The 24,633-nt window shown below is 35.1% G+C and overlaps 2 protein-coding genes across 7 annotated transcripts in view; one reads left to right on the top strand and one right to left on the bottom strand.

Moving 5' to 3' along the window:
- Positions 1–4,381: 4,381 nt before the first annotated feature.
- LOC145726361 (RWD domain-containing protein 1-like) lies at positions 4,382–6,451 on the top strand. The gene is made up of 5 exons (XM_081975411.1): positions 4,382–4,559; positions 4,612–4,945; positions 4,997–5,145; positions 5,205–5,323; positions 6,239–6,451. The coding sequence occupies exons 2-5, from the start codon at positions 4,673–4,675 to the stop codon at positions 6,412–6,414; spliced, it is 717 nt and encodes a 238-aa protein (XP_081831537.1). The 5' UTR covers positions 4,382–4,559; positions 4,612–4,672; the 3' UTR covers positions 6,415–6,451.
- A 3,196-nt stretch (positions 6,452–9,647) lies between these two features.
- LOC145726356 (uncharacterized) overlaps positions 9,648–24,633 on the bottom strand; it is a 30,002-nt gene continuing 15,016 nt past the window's right edge. For 2 of the 6 annotated variants that reach the window (XM_081975402.1, XM_081975403.1), the window contains exons 12-18: positions 20,749–21,150; positions 20,550–20,603; positions 18,157–18,339; positions 17,955–18,087; positions 17,601–17,756; positions 13,350–13,610; positions 9,648–12,910 (exon numbers count right to left, since the gene is read on the bottom strand). In XM_081975402.1, the coding sequence (XP_081831528.1) occupies positions 12,444–12,910; positions 13,350–13,610; positions 17,601–17,756; positions 17,955–18,087; positions 18,157–18,339; positions 20,550–20,603; positions 20,749–21,150 (1,656 nt within the window). In that variant the 3' untranslated portion in view covers positions 9,648–12,443. Of the gene's footprint in view, positions 12,911–13,349; positions 13,611–17,600; positions 17,757–17,954; positions 18,088–18,146; positions 18,340–20,549; positions 20,604–20,748; positions 21,151–24,633 lie in introns of those variants that run through there. The other 4 variants (XM_081975405.1, XM_081975404.1, XR_014177571.1 and 1 more) reach the window with 4 other exon arrangements.

Here is a 24,633-nt window from a genome sequence, read left to right as displayed (position 1 = left end):
GTCGTTTTGAGGTAGAACTAGTATACAAGGGTCATAGATGCAAATTAGAAGTTTTGAGCCAACCTACCATATGCAATGAAGTGATTCCTGTACCTCCAGGACTCTGGATTGATGAGTTGCATAGCCTAGGCATAGAGCTTGCAGATACTGCGGAAAATTCTGCCATTGAGGTAATGATAGGGGCAGATGCGGCAGGTTACTTAATTACTGGAAGGAAACATCTACTTGACTGTGGACTGGTGGCTGTAGAAACACTACTTGGGTGGACTTTGATGGGCAAATTGCAAAATGAGTATTGGAAGGACCATCTGGCTACTTCAACCATAAATTTGTATCTTAATGATCAAGTTATTGCCAATTTGTGGGAGTTGGATATATTAGGCATAACTGAACCCAGCAGAGACAAAAGTAGAAGGGAATTGGAAATTTCAGCAGAGATTTTTTTTCAATGAGACAGTAAAAGTGGACAGTGAAGGCCGCTATGAAGTAAGACTACCATGGCTGGAGGGGCATCCTGTACTTCCCAGTAATCTGTTAGTTGCTCAGAAACGTTTGACATCCACTTTGAGAAAGCTGAACACAATGGATTTGTATGAACTATATAACGGCGTATTACTGGAATGGGAAGAAGCTGGAATTATTGAGCGAGTACCCAAGGGAAATGTAACAACATATAGTCACTACTTGCCCCACAGACCAGTTGTACGAGAAAGTTCAGCGACTACCAAGATCCGGCCAGTTTTTGACGCTGGTGCAAGACAAGGTCAGTGCCCTTCTTTAAATCAATGTTTGGAAAAGGGCCCCAATTTGATAGAGATTATACCTGATGTTTTGATTGGGTTCAGAAAGTACCGAATTGGAGTAATATCTGATATTAAAAAGGCGTTTCTTCAAATAGCAGTAAATGAAGCAGATCGGGATTTTCTCAGGTTTTTGTGGATCAACAGCAAAGAAGAGGAGATTATCTACCGACATCGACGGGTGGTGTTTGGCGTTAACTGCAGCCCGTTTCTTCTTGCGGCGACAATAAGACACCATCTTGAGCTAACCAAGGAAAAAATAGCTTCTTCAGAATGGCCTTATCAAATGAATACTTTGGATAAACTTAATGGTTGTTTCTATGTGGATAATTGCGTTACAAGTTTGCCAGATGAAGCATCAGTGGAGTCATTTGTTAAGGAAACTTTTGAAATCATGCTCAAGGGTAAGTTTGAACTTACAGGGTGGGAGAAATCTTGTAGTAAAAGTCCTAGGATGAACAAGAATCAGTTAGACATTAATGTTTTGGGTCTTACTTGGAACTTGAATCGAGACACTCTGTCCTTGAGGAACAGCTTGAAGGAGGTAGACATACCCGAGGATCTGACGATAACTAGAAGACTCATATTATCCCACACTCAACGGATTTTTGACCCTATTGGTTTGGTGAGTCCCACAACATTGTGTCCAAAGCTATTATTACAGCAAACTTGGAAGCGAGGACTAAACTGGGATTCGGAAGTCAATGAAGAGATTGCCAATGAGTTTAGGGTATGGGTCAGTGAATTAAAATATTTGCACGAGTTAGAGATCCCACGATGGGTGAATTTAAGACCTGATTGCCAAGAAACTTACTCGTTACATGTCTTCTGTGACGCAAGTGCAAAGGCTTACGCTTGTGTAATTTTTTTAAGAGTTGAACAAACCAAAGAAGTATCAATCAGTTTGCTGGCGTCTAAAGCAAGAGTTGCACCTTTGAAGGCGATAACCATACCACGGCTAGAACTGCTAGGTGCTACAATTGCAGCAAGGTTGTATACCACTGTGCAGTCCAATTTTGATGTGAAGATGCGTAGCTATTTTTGGACGGATTCTACGACTGTTCTTTCATGGATACGAAGGAAAGAAGAATGGTCTACCTTTGTTCGAAACAGAGTTAATGAGATCCGTGAATTAACCTCAGTGTCATCCTGGAATCACGTGCCTGGTCGTCTAAATTCGGCGGACTTGCCTTCTCGAGGATGCTACGCAAGAAAATTATACGAATCAAAATGGTGGGAGGGACCAAGTTGGCTTTATGAGGACGAAAAGAATTGGCCTAAATCAGAACCGCCTTGTTCTGACGAGGAGATTTTCAAAGAAAGGAGAAAAACTGTGGTTGCCTTAGTTAACGCCCATATTGATTCAATAGATGAATGGCATCTTAACTATTTTTCAAAATATATAAAAACTATTCGAATGATTGCTTGGATTTTCAGATTTTGCCATAATGCACGTCATCCTACAAGCAAGCAAGAAGGAGGTATAACTGCCAAAGAACTAAACGACGCTGAAACGTTTGTTCTAAAGACATTGCAGCAATCCAACTTACCATTGGATGACCCAAGATTAAAACCTCTCAATATTTTTGTCGACGATTTAGGTCTTATTCGATTGAAGACGCCTATTATTAACAGGGACGACACGGAATGGTTTCGGTTGCCGATTATCCTACCTTCAAGACAGCCAGTAGTGGATAAGCTAATATTCGACTTACATGTGAGAGAGTGTCATGCCGGTGTTCAAATGTTAATGAGCGTTTTGAGAGAGAAATATTGGATTTTGAGTGGTCGAAAATACATACGTTCTGTTTTAGCAAAATGCGTGACATGTAAGAGGCATGGAGGTAAACCATTAAATACATTAGTGCCACCTTTGCCGCTCGACCGAGTAAGAGATGCTGTTGCCTTCGAGATTGTTGGTGTTGACTTTGCGGGCCCCCTTCATCTAAAAAATGGCGATAAAGTGTGGGTTTGTCTCTTTACCTGTGCTATTTTCCGAGCTGTTCACTTGGAGCTAGCCACCTCTTTGTCTACACCTTGTTTTCTACGCGCTTTGAGGCGTTTTATTGCGAGACGTGGTCGACCAAAAACTATTTACTCGGACAACGGGACAAACTTTGTTGGGGCGAATAACCTGATGCAAAGCCTGAATTGGGATGAAATCGTGGAGAAAACTGCTATTGATCGTATCATATGGCGGTTCAACCCCCCTGCTGCCCCATGGTGGGGAGGCTTTTGGGAGAGGATGATAGGAATTATGAAATCACTTCTCAGAAGAACACTAGGTCGAGCTTCACTCAGCTATGAAGAATTGTTAACGTTGCTTTGTGATTGTGAGGCGATCATTAATTCAAGACCTTTAACGGAGATGACTGGTGACAAGAATGAACTAGTCACTTTAACACCGGCTATGTACTTAAGAGAGCAAGCAGAGAGCGGAATTCCCGATTGTGACCAAATTGATCGTGTTTCATTACAGCGAAGAGTGGTGCGGTTACAAACTCTGAGAGATGCTTTGCGAATGAGATTTCGAAGCGAATATCTGGGACAATTACGAGTGATATATAACAAACACCAATTGTCACGCCCTGTGAAGATCGGGGAGGTCGTCCTCATTGGCAGTGATGGTAGTAAACGACTAAATTGGCCGCTTGGACGGGTCACTGAATTGTTACCGGGAGGAGATGGTCGTGTTAGACTAGTCCGACTGGCGACTTCTGGAGGTCATGTTCTGCGTCCAATCCAGAGAGTGTTTCCTTTAGAAGTGGATGCTACAGATGAGTTCGAGAATACTCCGGCTGAAGGCGCTGCCGAAGATACCCAAGACTACTGTGAAAATAGTGAATCGGTGTTCGCGAAAAGCGGGAGTGATGTGAAAAGCAGAGTACCCGAAACGAAAACTTCGCGGAGTGGTAGGCTAATAAAGACGCCGTCTAGATTATTAGATTAGAATAAGGTTTATTTTTGTAGACTTGTTTTGTTGGAAAAAAAAAAGGGGAAATTTTATAAGTTTGCTTTTATGTTGTGAGAAACTTTTATGTTGACAAAAGTTTCTCAGGTGGGAGAATGTCGCGCACTTACAATAATAATTAACCTCAATTCGGAACGCACTCTGTTTGTAAAGTATAGTGTGTATCGGGCAAGACGTCATTATTGAAAGATCGACATTTGACAGCGCATGTGTGTAAACCAGACTGGTAGAGAACCTAAAAAAATAATGTGTCTTTTTGGTGGAAAAAAGTAGAGGTTGCAGAAAATAAAGAATTTAGTAATTTTCCTCGTTAAATTTAAATAGTGGAGTTTTATTTGCCTCAAACCGGTGGTTTGTGTTCGCGAAGTCCACACTCATATTTCAGGCAACCCGCATTACACCAATCTAGGCGAGATTCTCACGAGCTTTTTAAAAATGGTCGTTTTAGCTGAGATAGCTTTTCCATAACTTATGAAAGCAAAAGGTTTGTTCAGAAACCCAAATTGGACAAATAAGCAGAGAAATAAGACAATTTATCGAATCAGAATTTATTTTTAATTCAAGTGAAAAAGATGAAAAGAAGATAGTAAATAGGATACCTACCTAGCCTTAATTTTGTACTTTCTTTATTTCTTTTAGAAGTTCCTAATGATAAAAAGTAAAAAGGGCAAAGGCACTAAAAGTAGAGAATTAATGATATAAATAGAGAAGTACAATTTAAGTGCTTATAATTTAAAATTGCAGGTATTCAAAATTGTGACCCAAATATAGGTAGAAGCCTAATAGAGGTATGTATTAATTAATGAAATTGTAGGTAACTACAATAATAAAACATTTCAGGGCTCATGAAAGCAGTATCTGCATAATTTAAGAAGTAATTGAGCTATTTAAAGTGATAATCATGGATTATACTGAAGAACAAAAAAGTGAAATTGAAGCCCTTGAATCCATCTATTATGGTGATTTCACTATCCTCTCCACAGAACCTTACAAATTCTCCATACCAATTAAAACAGATGACCATGATTCTGAAAATAACACAGGATTATCTTGTGACCTTGTGATAACTTACACTCCTAAGTATCCTGATGAAGCTCCCATAATAGAAGTTGAAAATGTGGAAAACTTTGAGGAATCATTCAAATCCAAATTGCTGAAGCACCTTGAAGAACAGGTAAGGTTTTTTAATCTTAAGTTTTCTTCTAAGGATTGGTTTAATTTTTAGGTGGAAGAAAATCTTGGAATGGTTATGGTGTTTACTTTAGTGTCATCAGCACAAGAATGGCTGCATACTAAATATGAAGAGGAGATGAAAGCCAAAGAGGAGCAAGAAGCAATGCGAATAAAAGAAGTGGAAGAAGCTGAACGTAAAAGGTTTGGTTTAACTTTGCCTGTTTGTTTGTTTGTGTAATTAGTAAATATAATTACATCAGATTTGAGGGGACCAGGGTAACCATTGAAACATTTCTCAAATGGCGGCAACAGTTTGAAGAAGAAATGGGTATTGATAAAAAGAGAGAACTCATTGACAAAGAAGGCAGAAAATTAACTGGTAAGTAGATACATTGTAACTCTCAAGTGTTTCACTAACAGAGAATACTGACTATATCTCAGTAACTATTGAAAAATCTTTGAACTTTGAAGTGATTCTTTTTTTTTTAATATGTAATACCATCACTAGGTGGCATAACTGGTATAATAAAAGAGTTCCTGATCTTGTACCTAAATGATCTCACATGACCACAATCAATTAGGTACAGCTCAATGGAGCCAAATTTGACAGTTCTGTCTGACGTTAAGGAACACTTTGATACTTATGTCACTTAACCTTACAATTGTAAAATTTTGCTCCATAGAACTATAAATACAATGTACAGTGTGATCTATTCTAGAGGTAGGACTATTGTGGATTGGTAATTTTGCGTCACAGCTGCGTGATTTTGGCAGTGATCTGGTGACATCAGTTGGCAACTGTTAGGTGACCTAAGAAACATATCAAAGTGTCACTTAGCATCACAAATGTCAAATTTGTGAAAGATTAATACAAGGTACAACTGTTTTGATAGACACAGCTAAATAAATTTTATGTTGTGATTGTGGTAAAAACCAAGCATTTATTGATAACTGACAAATAAAAAGCGAATATTCTTGGTAAATTACTGAAAATTTAACGAAGAAGAAAAGATCGAAATTCTGAGAAGATTTGTATAAGGAAGTTCTCGATAGTTTACCGTTTTCCGTAAATTCTTTGTGGACAAAAAAATTACCTTGGGCCATCTCTAATAACAAGAAAGTGGTTTATGGTTTTCTTCCACAAAAAATAGATTTTTGCACTGTACCATTCACATATTTTTGTTGACAATAGGCAGTTTTTCTTAAAATTATATCTCTAATTGTTACTGAGATACAGAATCCTCTGTTAACAAGACACCTGGTACATATTTGCAACCCTTAAAATGTGTTGAAGGTCGGGAGCTATTCATGACAGACAATACGCTGAATGAATCAGACTTGAAATTCCTGGATGAAGGTGATCGTGTTAAAGTCGACGAGTCATTGTTTCAAGACTTGGAGGATCTAGATTTGGATGATGATGATGATGAAGACTTTGATCCAAACAATTACAATAGTGACTCTTCTTGATGTAATAAAATATTAAAGTAAAACGTTTTGTTTGCTATTTTGATTCTTTATTGTTTTTTAAGAATTATTGCATTGCACCCTGCAAAATTGTCATCATTTGAGTAAGGCAAATTTAATCTCAGAATAAAAATATAGTTTAGGAATCGGAAATAAATTAGGGTGGACCAGAACAAGTTGACGTCATATCGGGTGTACACAGTAATTATTGTGACAGCATATTCTTCTCCTAGTCATTATACAGGGTGATTCCAAAGTTAGGGCTTTCCTTTTACCTGCGAATAGGTTTGAAGCCCTATTAAGTAATGTTTTTTATTTCGTTGGGCACTTTTTCGAAATATCAACAATAACGAAGATACCAAGTGTCAAAATTATTTTTTTAGTTTATTTGTTTAATCGATAGCATTAATAAAATTACGAAGAATACAGGTTATTCCATATCCACAGACATAAAAAAACAAAATATTTCTGCCGCCTATAAACTAAGTTTTAATAATTTGACAATTTAAATTAAAACAGCATTTGATTTTAGACACGTATATTAAGACGGTTTTTATTTTTTTACTCGAAAACAGTGCGTCGTAGCAATAAATAATAAAAGGGGTTTTATTTTTAGAATTGAACAAAGAATTCAATAATAATTTTTTTCCACAAACATTCAATAATGATGCATTTTTCGCTTCCAAATCTCAACGAAAAGTTACCCCTGAGGAGTTTACTTTATCGCGCGTTGCCAAGGGTAGCGAGCGATAAAATTTTTTTCGCTTGCTGTCCAGAGCAACGGCCACAATGCATGCCATTATTGGAAATGTCAGTGTCAGCAGTTCGATGTCAGTATTCAATTGTGTATAGTTTTGATCCTGTTTTTGAGTACCTACGCAGTAAGTTTAGTTGTATTAGATATTTAGCAATGTTTGTAGAAAAAATATTGTATGTATTACGCGCACAATGTGCCTTTAATGCGCTCCGCTTTGCGTCGCGCGGCAAACTTCATTCTCAGCGCATTAAAGTCATACTTTTTGCTCTTAATACGTAAATAGTTATTTAACCAACGAGTGTATTAATGAAAGCGATTAATAATCGAAATGGTGCGTGAACGCAGTGAACGCGTTAATTAAATTGAGATTATTAATCGTTCATTAATATAAGAGTTCGTTACAACATTTTTCCGTCGACTGTAGTTAATAATAAATGTTTATTATTCTAAAAAGTTTGAAAAAACTAATTGTCAGTTGTATAGGCAATACAGCAAACCGAAATAATGCCGAAATCATAGGCACCCTTGACAATGACAGTGACAGTTGGTTCTGTCGTTAATGGTGGATGTTAACTGAATAATATGATAATATGTAAAATAACTATTTCCGTCGACCACGTATTAATAGCTTTTTTAATGGACGATAACGGATACAAAATCGTTCATTAATGAGTCCCGTTAATGCATGATTTTTCAATTGTTTTACTTTAATGCACGATTTTATCAAAGGCAACCAAATAGGTCTCATAGTATAGTTCCATTCTACTTTATTTGTATTAAACAGAGAGAAATAGACGAATATTATTCAGTTGACATCCACCATTAACGACAGAACCAACTGTCACTGTCATTGTCAAGGGTGCCTATGATTTCGGTTTGCCGTATTGCCTAGGTATACAACTGACAATTAGTTTTTTTCAAACTTTTTAGAATAATAAACATTTATTATTAACTACAGTCGACGGAAAAATGTTGTAACCAACTCTTATATTAATGAGCGATTAATAATCTCAATTTAATTTAATAACCATTTCTTATTAATTAGATTATTAATTGCTTTCATTAATATATAACACTCGTTGGTTAAATAACTATTATGTTGAAAAAAAAACAGTTGCGTACTATTTTTTTAATATTTAAAAAAAATATACGCGCGCCACTGGTACCTAAAAAATTTTGTTTAATTACTTCAAGTGGTTTGGCCAAAATTATTAAATTTTTGTTTTTTTCAGTAAAACTTTGACACCCTGTATCTTCGTTATTGTTCATATTTCGAAAAGGCATCAAACGAAAGAAAACCTTAATTTTTGAAGCCCTATTCGCAGGTGAAAGCCCTCCTAATTTTGGAATCACCTTGTATAGAGGCGATTCTTTATACAAATGTTTTACTTTGAGATCTCTCTCTCTTCTAATATGGGTAGCAAAAAATTAAAGTTGCTATAATTAGCTGCATTTAAGGGGGAAGCATTCAGAAACAAAACAAGCGCCTTACTAGTGTCTGTGATTATTATTAGGAGAAGATTGACAGCATTTACTAAAAAACGTATTTAGGTATACCTACCGGATATAGGGTGATTGCGCCAGTAGTCGGCCTTTTTTATATCATCTCAATAAAGTTAAGTACAAAACAAACCCGTTCTAAAAAACCTACCTACTTATACTTAAGGTAAACAAAAAAGACTAACCATCACTGCAAAAACAACTTTCTTTTTGCCGACGACATCGTGCTGATCGCTGACAAGGAACCCAAGAAATGCTGACAGATCTAGCAAACGCCACCACAAAAGTAGGACTACAAATAAACACTCAAAAGACAAAGATAATGACCAACCTAGTTCTCGGAGAAACTCTAACATTGGGAAGACACAACATCGACGAAGTAAGAGAATATAGATATCTAGGCCATGACATAAAAATACACAGAGACGACCAAACGCAGAAGCTACAAAGACGAGTGGGGCTTGGATGGGCAGCCTATGGTAAACTGAACGGAGTATTCAAGAGCGATATCCCAATCTGTTTAAAGCGTGTTTAATCAATGTGTGCTCCCTGTCATGACTTACGGAACAGACACTCACACTAACAAGAGCGAGAGCAGAAAAACTTAGAATAGCTCAACGTAAAATGGAGCGCTCCATGCTGGGAATAAAACTATCAGATCATGTTAGGAACATAGATATCCGCAAAAGAACGAAAGTGGAAGACATAATAACAAGAATAGCGAAACTGAAGTGACAGTATGCAGGACATGAGTGGCGACCGCAAAATGACCAAGATGGCGAGATGACATAAAAAAAATCGAAAGTCAGTGGATGAGTGTGGCTCGGGATCGTAAACGGTGGAAATGTAAAGGGGAGGCTTATGTCCAGCAGTGGACTACAATAGCTGTGTAAAGAAGAAAGAAGAACGTTGGCACCATTTACTAAAAAACCTATTTTATTAAAAACCCTTTTTAAAACGGACCTTAAAAAAAACAGCGTTTTCAAATTAATCTGATGGATTTATTAATATATGGGAACTGTAGGTACTAATTATTAACAAATGTTCATTGTCATACAAATACTGATGCTAAATCTACTTACCTAGTTCCGGTTCGACAATCACGAGATAAGCATGGTTTAATGCTCTTCTTCGGGGTTAAATTTGATCCCTCCTATAGCGGTATAGGAACATAACAGTAAGATCTTTTTGGATCCACACTCTATCCACGGAATTTTCCTTGTATAATGGCGACAAAAAAACTTGAAGAGTCAATATATAAGACATTTTTTGGTTGGTGGCAAAAAAACCTAGTGAAGTCCTAGAAAATGGGCATTGGTCTAGTTTGAAAACAGACACTTAGGGAGACTTTACACTTCCACACTTATTAATTATATGTATTTAACTTATCCTTAGAAAGTTATATTTTTTTTAGACTAGTTGACAACAGGGTATGAAAAAATGTAATATAACCTTAAAGAAAAGTCATTGTCAAAAATATACAAGGGGCAAGTTGTCAAAGTTTTATGGATAGGGTAGAACCAAAAAGATCGTAAACTGACTTTATATGTGATTTTCGTCAAAAGTTTTGACATATGTATGATTGTGGAACCGGGTCTAATGCCTATTACCCCGACACTTCTAAGTCGATTTTAAGTACAACTTAAAAGCTAAGTTGAAGTTTGAATATGACAACAGATCAGGTGCAAATAACACATCAGTATAAACTAAACTTATCTAAGCTGTCCTTAAACTTAACTTAGCCAATGTTGGGAAAACGGACATAAAAGATACAATAATAACTACTCAGTGCCAGTAGATGCCATCTCTCAGTAAATTTATTGCAGGACTTCCCAAAACAATATTAATTGTATTATTTGGATTCTGAATAAGTTTATTCAAAGATGAAAACAACCACACTTAAAATCACATTAATTACTTAATCCGATACGGACGTTGCCTATACCTAAAGGTAGGTACATCAAGATATCTATACAACTAAAATATCGGCAGATACGTACATATTATAAAAAATCTAGTAACACCTAAACATACAAGGGCTTCTCAAGTACAGTTAATCTAGAATAGTTCTGTACTAATTTTCACAAGAAAAAAAAAAGACTCATTATATGAGATCAGAAGTAAAATACAGGGTTTGCCCTTTTCGTTCAGATTTAATGTATAATATAAAATTATTTAAAGATAGAATAGGTATAGGGAAATTTGGTATGCTTGAAATCAAGACTTTTAGCAATATTTTTTTCAAAAACCTGTATTTTCTGTAGATAAATTTAAAGTTTTATTGTATCAGGCTTAATAATCCCTTTAAATTTCAAGCTCCAATTTAAAATATCTTGTGAGTTTAAATTTTCGCCAACTTACTGAAAATTCGCTCGAATAATGACTTTACAATAGTTATGATTAGTCACCAAAACAAAATATAATATCACAATGATTTAACCTAACTATAATTTTCAATGGACTATACAAAAAACATCATATTAACAATGCACGAATATTACTACACGGTATACACTATACAGATTTTTAAAATGTGACCATTAAATCGATATTTATAGGGAAAATTGTTCTAACACATTTAATTCAACCTAAAATTAAAAAACAATTAATTTGTTCAAGTGAATTTGTAAAGAAAAATCGACAAAAACGCAATACCCTTGGAACATAAAGCTGGATTTATAAACAACTGTTGTTTGTTATTTCCAATTTGCCCTGTTCAGAAAATAGCCGTAGGCTGCTTTACACTTGGCCGATTTTCTACCTCCAATTAAAATTGTTGCAAGTTTTTAGAGCTCCAATAAGTTGCAGCTTGCAGCTTTGTTTTAGTTGACAATTTTCGTAGTACCAACCTGATTTTTATAAAGTTTCTACCGAAGAATGACAAATGATAATTGAGTAAGAAGGTTATGTGGTTAAGTTTTGATCAATTTGGTTTTTGTGACAGTTTGTATAGCTATACTCTATTTAAAAAGTGTCGAATGTGATTGGTCATTTTTCATAATTTATATGTATCTGCAATGGTTTTCGATATATTGACGTTTAAAAAATGACATTTTTAGGACAGGAAAACAGGATAAAACAAAACAAAACTATACACAATTAAATACTGTAAAGTCCTCAGTAAACGGTAACTTTTCGTTGAGATTTGGAAGCAAAAAATGCATCATTATTAAATGTTGGTAGAAAAATATCATTTATTGTGATCCTTTCAGAAAGTATTAACTTTTCACATAAGTAGCTTAATGCTTACTTGTTATAATATTAGACGGACAATTTTAAAAGTATTGGGTGTTTTATTTAAAAAACTGGAGTTCTTACACTTTTTAAAATTAATTTTTTGAGGCCAATTTTAGGACCGGGACTCTCCGGGATTCTGGGTGATTTTGGAATCCCGGGACCTGTGTAGAGATGAGAGATACAATTCCTCATACTAGTGTGGAGTCCGAACGATCTTTCTCAGTGGCTCAGATCGGCCCTAGAGAACAACTCTTAAAACTCTAGTAGCCTTATAATTTTAATTTACTCGATAAAAAATAGGTAATAAAGTTTGGGTTTTCCCGATGGGTTTACAAATATTTGTTAATATTTTTTTCTCCTAAAAAAGAGTTGACATTCTTTAATTTTATTAAAAACATTTTTTTTTTGGTTACTTTTCATATTTTTCGGGACCATCGGACTAGTCCCGGGACTTTTCAATTCAGTGCCGAATCGCTTTCTAGTAAAAAAAAAAAACAAAAGATTCTACATCTTTCAGTTCTTTCAATATTAAAACGGTTTAATCATGACCCAAACCTGCACTTTTCCTCTCTAAAGTACTAGATTCTATGCCGCTATCCTCGTCCGCGCTGTCCAACAAATTAGCCTCGCCCTTACAGAAACCGTCGCGTTTCGTTTGCGGAACCATCGTTGTTGGTTCGCATTTCAACGGTTCCAAGCAGGCAATGTTATTGTCTTGTTCCAGAACGGGCAAAACGTTCAAAGGTCGATACGGCAAAACGTCAAAACAAACGTTCTTATTAGTAGAGTGAGTGTCGTCGTTAACAGGTGGAGTATCGACGTGCTGTACTAGAAACCGACTTTTTCCGAAAGTGGAAAATGTCGGTTTCTCTCTCAGTACGACCGGTTCTGGTTGCGGTTCTACCGTAAACGTTTTGACGGAAGTGAACGCGGATGGACTCGGGGGCAAATTAAGTTTCAGTTGATTTCGCGTATGGCGTAGTCCTCCTAATACATCCTTCACATCTGGAAAAAAATCGGATGGTTTGAAAAATGCTGTTATTTTTTATTCTAAATTATTAAACTACTTTAATCTAAATTCCATCGCTTTTTTATTTAGTTGTTTTTATTAGTTTCTCTTTATTGCCCAAGTAACACATCACATACCACTTGGTGTTGTTATCAGATTTATATCCGCTTGTTGAACTGCATAATTTTAAGATGATAGTAACTATACAATGTGTCCCGCTTTTCATCAGTACACCTTGATATCTCAGTTAATAATAATGCGATTCTCTTTAAATTATGGTGGTGATTGTATGTCAGAAAAATGAAGTATTTGGTGCGGCGTAAAAAGGGTTTTCTTCTAACATACAATTACCACCGTAATGTAAAGAAAATGGCATTATTATTAACTGAGATATCAAGGTGTACCGATGAAAAACGGGACACACTGTAGACTCACCGCTACTTGTGACTGGTTGATCTTGAATGTTATTTAAAACTTGAGCGGCAAGTTTTCGGAGTGGCAAAACTTCAAGACAAGGAAAATTTTTGTCCGTAAAATCGACTGGTGTAGAGTCCTCCAGTCCGCTGTCCGGCGTGCTACTCTGATCCGTCCATATTGATGCCCCTGGGAAGAATTGAGAGCAGAGCACGTTCGCGTCCAAATTGGTCGTCTTTGAGGGCGATGATATGAAATCATTTTCATTGTTTAACGATGAACCTGAAGAGAAACCATATTGAAAACCATTAAGTGGGTCTTCTGCTTATTTGCCTCTTTAAATGAGGAGGAATACCTCTCACGATCAATACATGTTCAAGTACAGAGAGGATTTTTGAATCAGCGCTATCTTTACATGGACAAATTTATAAAAACCCAGCAACCCCAGTATTTTTCTTTTTTTATACATCACAAAAACCAAATACAGCTAACTGATACCTTGACTGTGATTTGCACCGATCGTGCGTCTTATTTGGATTACCACGTTTCATTTTTTTGCAACCATCATGTAGTTTATATTTTAAATTTGATTATCAATGAGCGGAGACGAAAAACATCTGTTAAAAATTTTGAACAGTTACGGAGGATAGGTTAAGCAACATATAATTTTTTATTGACTTAACCAAACACCATACAACCTAATATAAATTAAAGCTGGATTTATAGATTGACTCAACACAATCACAGCATAAACGCTTCATGTTAATATTAATTTATAGATTTTTTTGCCATAAAGCAAATTTTGTATATAAATGACAGAGATACTGTTCTCGCGGAGTGAGTTCACCCGTGCGTCATGAAGGCTACGTCATTTATAATCATATGAATCAAATCAAGTTTTCATCAACAAACCTGTTGTGTTCATATTATACAGGGTGATTCCAAAGTTGGGGCTTTCCTTTCACCTACGAATAGGGCTTCAAAAAATAAGTTTTTTTTTCATTTGACGCTTTTTCGAAATATGAACAATAACGAAGATACCGGGTGTCAAAGTTTTACTGAAAAAAAACAAAATAAAAAATAACATAAATTTAATTACTAATTACAGGTTATTCCTTATCAACAGACATAAACAAAAACAAAAGATTTCAGACGCCTTTGAACTAAGTTTTAATAATTTTACATTTTAAATTAAAACAGCATTTAATTTTAGGCACGCATTTTTATTTTTATTTTTTTTACTGGGAAACGGTGCGTCGTAGCAAAAAATAATAAAACGGGTTTTATTTTTAGAATTGAACAAGGAATTCAATAATACATTTTATGTTGAAAAAAAAACCAGTAGGGTAATATTTTTTTTCAAAAATGTTTTAAAAAAACTGTACGCGCGCCACTGGTAAACGCAAGAAAATTGTTGTTTCTTGGAAAATTTCCTTTCCACGTAGCAACTGAGACCTACAAAATTTTGTTTAATTACTTCAAGTGGTTTGGCCAAAATCATTACATTTTTATTTTTTCAGTAAAACTTTGACACCCTGTATCTTCGTTATTGTTCATATTTCGAAAAAGCGTCATAGGAAAGCACCAACTTTGGAATCACCCTGTAGAAAAGGGCGTGTCTACAGCTTCGTCACGTTTAAAATTTTGCGTGTATTGTCAGTCAGGAAGTAGAGATCTTTGGCTGCAAATTTGCACTAAAACAACCTTATACCAAAGCAAATCAAAAATATCTTGTCCGAAATAACATTTTTTATTTATGAGAAGTCTCCGTTTGGATCATAGAATTCCGTCTAAATTTGAAACCTAATATATTTACCAAAATTCGCAGAGATGTATCACCAATATGTAGTATTTCTTTAACTTTAAGCCGTGATTTAGGTTCTGGATGGTTACATGTTTCTCTAAAATAAATACAACAAACTAAAAATTCAATAAGACATTATGAGTGATGCTGTAGTATCTCATATCTCATTTTCAGGTTGCAATCCACTTATTTTATTTTAAACCCGCTGGAAAACATTTTAGACGCTTATTTAATTTTTTCTATGACTTTATTATTAATATGTTTCAAGAAATTTTTATGAAAAATCTATAATGCAACCCAAAAATCTCAGTCTCTGGAAACAATGAAATGTTAATAGATGTTTCTTACAAAAGTAGATATATTTTACTATTATTAACATACTATCGTTGTACAGGGTGATTGATTGAATTTTGACCACCCCCTTAACTTTCTTAATTTTGATTTTAGCAAAAAACGTTAAATACAAAACCAGTAGATATTTAGGTCTACTTTATTTTTAGATAAACAGTTATTATACAGGGTGTCCCAAATTTGAGTAACGAACCAAACTTATGGTTTTTTTTAAATAGAATGACCAACTTTTTATCCGATATTTGAATTCTACGTCAAATTCTAGGCCTAATTGATGTAAAATGTCTGTATCGATATTCAACTGTTTCCGCAGCAGCGTCCTTGATTGGTTGAATTTTGACCACCCCCTTAACTTTTTTAATTTTGATTTTAGCAAAAAACGTTAAATACAAAACTAGAAGATATTTAGGTCTACTTTATTCTTAGATAAACAGTTATTTATTATACAGGGTGTCCCAAATTTTAGTAACGAACCTTATCCGATAATCGCATTCTACGTCAAATTTTAGGAATTGATGTAAAATGTCTGTATCGATAATCAACTGTTTCCGCAGCATCTGTTACTTTAACAATGTTTCCTCGACTATGTGATTAAGGTTTAATTTAGTTACTCAACTTTGGGGCAGCCTGTATAATAACTGTTTATATAAGAGTAAAAGTAGACCCAAATATCTATAACTGTTGCTACAACTAGTTTTTTTACTAAAATCAAAAATACGGAAGTTAAGGGGGTGGTTAAAATTCAATCAATCAAGGACGCTGCTGCGGAAACAGTTGAATATCGATACAAACATTTTACATCAATTAGGCCTAGAATTTGACGTAGAATTCAAATATCGGATAAAAAGTTGGTCATTCTATTTAAAAAAAACATAAGTTTGGTTCGTTACTCAATTTTGGGACACCCTGTATAATAACTGTTTATCTAAAATTAATGTAGACCTAAATATCTTCTAGTTTTGTTTTTAACGTTTTTTGCTAAAATCAAAATTATGGAAGTTAAGGGGGTGGTCAAAATTCAATCAATCACCCTGTACATAAACACAACATAAAAGTTATAACTTGACCAACTCTTGTGTTATGTCGTGCACTTCTGTGCTATGCTTGTGCATCTATAAATTGCCTTGTGTATGTCTCATAGTATATCGTTTCTATACTAAGCTTCTCTTAAGTTGTATTGTATCAATCTACAAACCCAGCTTAACAGATATTAATTAAGTGAGTGACTTAAATAAACAATTGAGGATTGGAGTTCGTACTATAGAAAGTAATTTACCATCTGTTAATGCTGAATATTAAATTTGTTAAATGATTGTCTTACATGAGCAGGTTATGAAAAGTACGTTATTGTGGTTGAAGGAGAAACTCAGCTGATTCAAATGACTGTGCAATATCAATTGCAATATTTCTAGACGGACAAAAATTAGAAAAAAAAAATAAACGAATTTATTATAACCCAACTAAAAAAGTTTTCATTTCTTGTAACCCAGCCAATCCCGTCATATTCACCGCAGAATTGTTTGGAATATCTTTATTTTAAGATTCAAGTACTGTATTAGTTTTATATTATACAAAATTGACAAAATATAAAAATTCAAGAAACTTCCAACCAGTTTATCAGTTTTTAAAACCTGTGGACCTGTTTTTGCGGGTGTGGCAAAATATTTTGGAAACAGAGTTTGAACCGAGTTTTTCTCTAGATACTTCTAATATACCATCACCGTGTCATTACCAAACAACCTTAACTACAGTGAATTGTAACGAAATATTGACTAAAGCAATGAAAATTTAAACATAAAGTAATGCTTTCAAATTAAATGTATTTTCGATGGTTGCAAAAGAACGAATTGAATTGATTTAAAAATTGAAAGCTGGCGTGGGCTACGAATTGTGGAGCACATTAGTTTAATACTAAATATTCAGAATATTTGTAATAGCGCATAATAAAAAATATATTTGATGCTCCAATTTTTCTTCATAGTCACTTTGTTTATTTATACTTTTAATAAATATTCTATTTTTTATAACATTTTTCACCATTATTTAATTATCCTCAGTTATATTCCTCTCTGAACGGAACACGAACAAAGATACGATGATCTAAAAGTATTCCTTACTTGAACCATCACCCTGTAAGTCGTTGATGGATGTGGTGAGATAATACAAGCTACGTCTACTGTTGTTAATTTTGGGTTTGAAGGTAAAGGTGCTTGGATTTAGGTCACTTTCTGTAGTGGGCGGGGGCAAATAAGTATCGACGTCAAATTCCCACTCTGGAATCCACAATATAGAACAATGTCACTGTCAGGGACTTTTTTAAAATTGCTCAACAGATTCTGATGAAAATGATGCGTGAGTATGAGGTGAATTATGGGATGATTGACACTCCTGCCTTCGATCATGTTGGTGATTTAAAATAATCATTTCAGACTGAATGCAATGAATTATACACGTAATTGCTAAAGACTTACCAGTAAAGGAGGCGTAGTCAATCTGCGGTTTCCACAAGTCTTGACTTTGCAATACGGGACTGTCTGGTTCCTTAGGGTACTCGTACACGCAATGGTATTTTTGTTTTTTGAACCACACTCCTTTGGACTTTTTCTGTTTAAAAATTTCAAACTGGTGTTTAACACTGCAACCGTTCATTATTGATTGCAAACTTTTTGTTACCGATTTGGTTCTTTCCAAACTTTTGTCGGGAGAACGCAAAGCTGACTTGGTGGGCGTCGCAAATTTGTCCCAGGCCGACGGAACAAATTCCAGATTGTCCCCTTCGTCATCGCTTGACGTCGTGCTGACGTCGCTTTCCGTAATTTCTTCAGCAATCCCATCCATCGGTTGAACGTCTTCCAACTAAAATCCATTTGTTTTTATCGAGATTTTTATTTATGCTTTCAAAAAGGAGCGTAACTAAAACGCCTTTTTTAGTCGACATTGCTCAATACTGATTTAGGTGTAGAAAACTAAAAAAAAAAGAATGCACCCACGACCAAAGTTTAATTTTTATTTATTACCCTTTGAGAAAATGGACTATTACTTTATTACGTTTATAACATATTGCTGAATATGAATATAAGAACGCAAAAAATGGAACATTACAAAAGGTTGGACACGTTAAGTTTTATACAGTGTGTACCAAATTGGTTCCAAACGTATTAAGATCTCGGTAACCGTAGGGGCTACAGAGTCGGTTGGAAATGGGGAAAGTTTCAGAGAATTGTATGTCAATAATATTTACGGTTTCCAAATTGAATAATTATCTTTTTCAGTTTTCCGGAAAATTGGGAAAACGTCAGCGGCTGCATTAAACAATTGCTTACAGTTCCTTAACAAAGCCAAAAAGAGTTTTGAAACTCAGACATTATTAGGGCATTTCTTTACATAGAACACAATGGCGTATTTAGAAAAAAATCTATCGCCATTTTTTTTTCGAAATATGGATGATAACTATGTAAATTCTTTGTATTTTTGAAAGCGCTTAAAAACCCTTTTCAATGATGTATTTGATGATAGGCAAAAAAGTTTTTTAATTTTTTGTCATAGGTGGCTTTCGAAAATTTCACCGCTATTATAAAAAAACAAATGACAATCAGCTTTGGGTTATGTCAAAGTTATTAGCAGAATAGAGTATGTATTGTAAAATTGTAATCAAAATGACACCAAATTATTCAAATTAAGAAAAATGGATAGAATTGTATTTCAAAATTGAGTTGACACTAACAAAATTTTAAAAATGTTGCAAAATAGAGTACGGAAGCGAACATGTTATTTAATTATGTAAACGATCTATAATTGATCAAGGATAAATCTAAATTGCCTTTCGTGTAGTTGGTTCCGTTCTGGTAACTGTTGTACGTATCCTGCCGCGTTTTCGTTCAATTTGAAATATGTACAATTCTTATCATTCATCATGTTTTTTTCACTTTATTTAATAAATATATAATAATACGTTTATTTACGACCCTTTTGACAACTTAACAAAATAGTATATTATTCAACGAGCTTTTTATGATAGCCATTAATCCCTAAGGGGGATGTTTACGTCACGAGCCGCAGGCGAGGGACGCAAATCTCCCGTGGGATTAATGGCCATAAAAAACGAGGATAATACTATACTTTGTCCACGACCACTGTCCATTACCACTAATGCCAAGTGCAGGCAAATTAGAAGTTGATACTCTTTTATGTAGATAATAAATAATATAGGTAATCTCTCAAATCCGCCATAACAACTGAAATGTCAAACTCGATACGATTAGGATCGCGTTTAGAAAGGCCGTCGGTGTACAAGTCGTGACAGAATTTGGGAAAAAATGGATCACGTGAACAATTTATTTACATAACTATATGGTGGCATGTGACAAAGGCCACGGTGCGCACACCAGCCCTATTTCTGAACGCACCCCCAGCGTTGCCACCTACGACCACAAGGGCACTGACGTTGTCAATGTCAACTTAAAAAACCACAGAACTAAGGACGGTCATACACCAAAAATATTTCAAATATAAATTATGGAATTTACCTAATGATTTGGCAAACTCCTGTACTGTGTTATTGCGGTGTATTTGTTAAGAAAATGGTATTCTGAATTAGCAGTAATTGCAAAGACATAAGTGGATGTCTACATGCAAGAAATACCGCATATCCATGTTTTATGCTTGGTGTGCAACCACCTTTAGGTCGAGAGGGAATAATAATCATTATTCCTCTTCATTAATCACTCTGACGCTATATGACCTTCATTTAACTTCTGTCAACACGCTGAAAATTAGTACATTATTGGTTGGTCGTGGACAAACATTTATTTAAACCAAATTAAACGCAATGGCAGAGTTTTTTGTTTTTTTATAAAGCCCGCCAAATCTTACAATAGTCTCTGTAAGCAAAAATCAAATAATAGGAGTAAATTAATAAAGAAGGAGGAGGAGTTTTTTCCGATTTTGTAAATTATAAAAATTTGGAGATATAACCACTACACATAACACACTGATTGTCATTTGTTTCGACTGGCATTCCATTTGTTTCGACAAGAAGTAAATTGTACATAAGAAATCGTACTTACCAAATCATGCGGGGCGGCATTAAGGGCCTTAAGCGACTCCTCATGCTCCCCTTCCTAAACGGAATCACATATAAAAAAGGGTTAGAACAAAAATGGTGAAAAGAAACAAGGTTAAACAAAAAAAACAAAACTGGACGTAAAAGAAAAAAAAAACACTTAATAACTCATGCCTACAACTATAAACCTCTTTAATGCTTACCTTCCATATAAACTCTCCGCTCGAACTGGACCTAGTGTCTGAGCCGCTGTCCCATTCTTGCTCTTCGACATCGTTACTTTCGCTAAACGACGTCGACATCAATTGGCTGTCAATCGGGCCACAGAATCTTATATCAGTTAAAATTCCCAACATTTCGTTTGTTTCCTGTTGCTGTTCCTCGGACGGTTTGGCACTCGTATCAACCGTGATATTTTCGTAAAGGTTTGTTATGGTATCATCTTCATCTTCGTCTGACGCTACTTTATCGTATATGGCGGCTTCAGGCTTAGACGGCTCTTCGATTGATGGGATTAAGATTGGTTTTTGCATCGAATCGTAGGTTAATAGCGAAGCCGGAAGCGATTTCCACGGTTTGTCTTCGGGCGAAGGCAAAGGAGCAACCTAGAAAATTTCGCGTTACAATTTTCGACATGAAACCTTCTTATAAAAGAAACAAGGAGTAAATAAATTGTATTGTATAGTTGGATTTTTACCTTTTGAGAATGACGTCATCTTTTTACATCTTTGTTTCTCGCATATCAAACATGTGAAATAAACAATTTTAGCAAAAAAGGCACGTTGTTAATTTTGTCGTCCTGTCAAATTGAAAACGTTGACATTTACTGTCACTTTGATTTAAACGAATATCAAAGGTATAAAAATGCTGCGCTACAATGAGAAGGCCCAAATGCTAATTCTAAATGTGCTGCTTTTTTCGAGTACGAAAAGAAACAGTTTCCAGATGTCAACTGAAACTCTCATGATCACTCATTTTTCAAAGCATTTGTAGGTTAAAATTTGTGATCTAATTCCAGACATGCGTGTTTTTTCACCTGCTTGACGTCATTCTCAAAGGGTAAAAATTTGACTATACCTGCATTTGAACTTATTTAGGTCTTTAGGGATTTTTTGTTATCCGATTTAAATAAAGTTGTGGTAATATGTGTATGACTAATAAAGGCACATTTTAAAATTATTCGCCCAAAATCAGGTTTACAGCCGGATGGGCACAGAAAACAAACTCCTTTCCGGAGATGTTTCTGCATTACTTTAATTTGTATTTTCCTTTAAGATTCTCTCAGGAAACTAATCTCATAAAACGTTTTTTCAAGAGTCCGAAAATCAAAGAGTTCCAAAATAAGCTCTACATTCTTAACAGTTTAAAGATTTATCCTGAATGCAGTAAAATTTACTACGATATGAAAATCGAACATGTTAAACTTTTAACAGAAGGAAAGAGTAAATTTTATATAAATTCCGACAAAAAAAAACAAAACATTGTTCAGATTATTCATAATCTAACGAGAATCAAAAAAAGAAACATTTTCTACTGTTCCAGCACCATCTACAATATTTGACAAATTTTGTTTGCTCAGGAAGCCCTAAGTAAAAATAGTATATTCTATATTAAGAGCGGAAAGTATATATTTGCCGCTTGCACATGAAATTTGCAGCTTGAGGCGAAGCCGAACGCTGCAATCATGTAAAAGCGGCAAAAGTACTTTTGGCTCGAAATATAGACGATATTTTTTCGACGACTGCTGTGGGGTGGATTAGAAGGACAACTCACATCATTTTCGTCGCTCGAACTCATCACATATCACTTATAATATACCAGGTGTCCAAGAGCACCCTGGACATAGGAGATTAACATGGGAAAACGGTTTTGATTTTTTTGCGCCTGTACGGTTGATTTGATTGAAAAATCGTAATAATGAAAGTTGTAGTACCTATCACGGACTAGTTTTCTGTATTTTTTTCGGATCTCTAACTTGAGCCCTTTCGTCGTAAAACACGAACAAAAATGAGAAAATTTAAACTTTTGGCCTGCACTGTATAGGCGGTTGTCGGGCAACGGGTAAACAGGTCATTGTTGCTGGTAGAGCTCGAATCAGCTAAGAAAAGGCCACAGGCGTCATCAAACGATGATGTCACGATCTCTGTACGTCTCGCTTTAAATATTGCTGCTCTCGTTACTTTCCAAGTTGTTGCAGCCAGTCAGTGGTGTGCTATTATTTTATCAGTAAAATGAAACGTTTTCTTCGTTTTTAATAAATAAAATAAAAGACAAAAAGTTTTTCAAAGGAATGGAAACTCCTTCTGCTTCTTTCTTCATAAATTGTAAGACGTTACTGACGATTTCACGGCCTTGGCTGTGTATGATAACACCTTTCCTTCCAACCTTTTTGGAAGACATTATGACAAAATAACGTTTTTCATTCATAACACTGTGTGAACTTCAACTGCGACCATCAACAATACAACCAAAACACCAGACTAAAACGGAACCTAACCTAACCCCCTAAGTCTCCCTGTTCGCCACTACATTTTTTTAAACTTGGCAACACCGTTTAGAGTGCCGGCTAGTAAAAGCATATAAAAAGGTCCATCTGTCCCTGGCCGCTGCCGCATCTGTTTTAATTGTGTCCAAGTAAAAACCGTACTACGTTGCCAAGTGGCTTTTTGACCGCTTAACAATTTATTTTCGGGAATATTTTAATAGGACGCCTCTGATTATATCTAATGCGACGGCAACTGTAGAAGGAGAAAGAAATAGTTTTAAAAACTGCGTCATGGATGATGCGGTGGCCTTTTCTCATCTGATTCGAGCTCTACGGTTGCTCGACAACCGCTTATACAGTGCAGGTAAAAAGTTAAAATTTTCGCATTTTTGTTCGTGTTTTACGACTAAAGGGCTCAAGTTAGAGATCTGAAAAAAATACAGAAAATTAGTCCGTGATAGGTACTACAACTTTCATTAATACGATTTTTCAATCAAATCAACCGTACAGGCGCAAAAAAATCAAAACCGTTTTCCCATGTTAATCTCCTATGTCCAGGGTGCTCTTGGACACCTGGTATGTGAAACTCCTATATACCAAACCTGTTAGTTAGGACCATACCCACTGCAAGGATTTGGCGCTGTATAAAAATCTACGTTTTGCATTCTAATAATAGATGTCACCATCATATCAAAAAATCCAGGAGGAAGGTAAGACAAAATTTTTGGTTAATTGGTATTTTGACTAGAGCTGCCATTATTTTGAAAAAGTGTCACGGTTAATTTGCAAACTTATTTGTTCCATATTTGTTATATAAATTTATGTTTTTTTGTTTTTATTTAAATAGTTTAGTAATTAAATTTTGTTCATTATTTCGTTAAGTTCAGAGTTTTAGAAGTAAAATAAATATGGAGTGTTATCGTGTTCGTTATAAAAAGTGCGTCGTTCCGGAGTGTTTGGACGTTTTCTCAAAACGTCATACGTTCCCGAAAAAAAATCAAGAACTTTTTAAAAAATGCGTCAATTGCGTCCAAAATCCCATTCTCAAAAACAAAAGCAATGACCAAATTTACAAGTCCTACTGGGTTTGTGATGTTCACTTTAGCGATTTTGACAAAGTTCCTGGTTCTCTAAGAGGGCTTCGAGCAACGGCCATTCCCACGAAATTTTTGCCCCGATTGAAAGTACCATCCTTACTGGGTAAGTAGGTACACAAATATATTTTTTTATCAATATTGGGTTTCATTTGGGACACGTAATAACAATAATGTGCTTACATGTTTTTCTTTATTCTAGGAACAAGTAGTTCATCTCGGACCTTAAAAAATGACGATGAGAATAGATCAAATGAAGAATCTTATAATAACATTCGCATAAATAATGATTCTTCTGAAATCATCAATCCATCCGTCGATTTTAACGGACACAATAATATGATACTATATATGATTACTCATTATTTTTTTATAAGGTATCATTCGCTAAGTTTATCCGTATAGATTAAGAATCGCCCTGTATGTAATATTCTAAAAATAACAATACCTTTTTATAACTTCCCCTGTATCGAAATGTATGACAGCCGGTAATATAGAAAACTTTAGTA

This window comes from Ips typographus, linkage group LG3 (genome assembly GCF_016097725.1).
Source record: "Ips typographus isolate SLU linkage group LG3, UJ_Ityp_2.0, whole genome shotgun sequence".
NCBI lineage: Eukaryota > Metazoa > Arthropoda > Insecta > Coleoptera > Curculionidae > Ips > Ips typographus.
This window is presented reverse-complemented; position numbering and strand designations above follow the sequence as displayed.

Coding starts and splice junctions, on each gene's coding strand:
- LOC145726361 (XM_081975411.1), top strand. CDS start 4,673: ATGGATTATACTGAAGAACAAAAAAGTGAAATTGAAGCCCTTGAATCC. Junction 4,946..4,996: donor TGAAGCACCTTGAAGAACAG/GTAAGGTTTTTT, acceptor TTTAATTTTTAG/GTGGAAGAAAATCTTGGAAT. Junction 5,324..6,238: donor AGAAGGCAGAAAATTAACTG/GTAAGTAGATAC, acceptor AATGTGTTGAAG/GTCGGGAGCTATTCATGACA.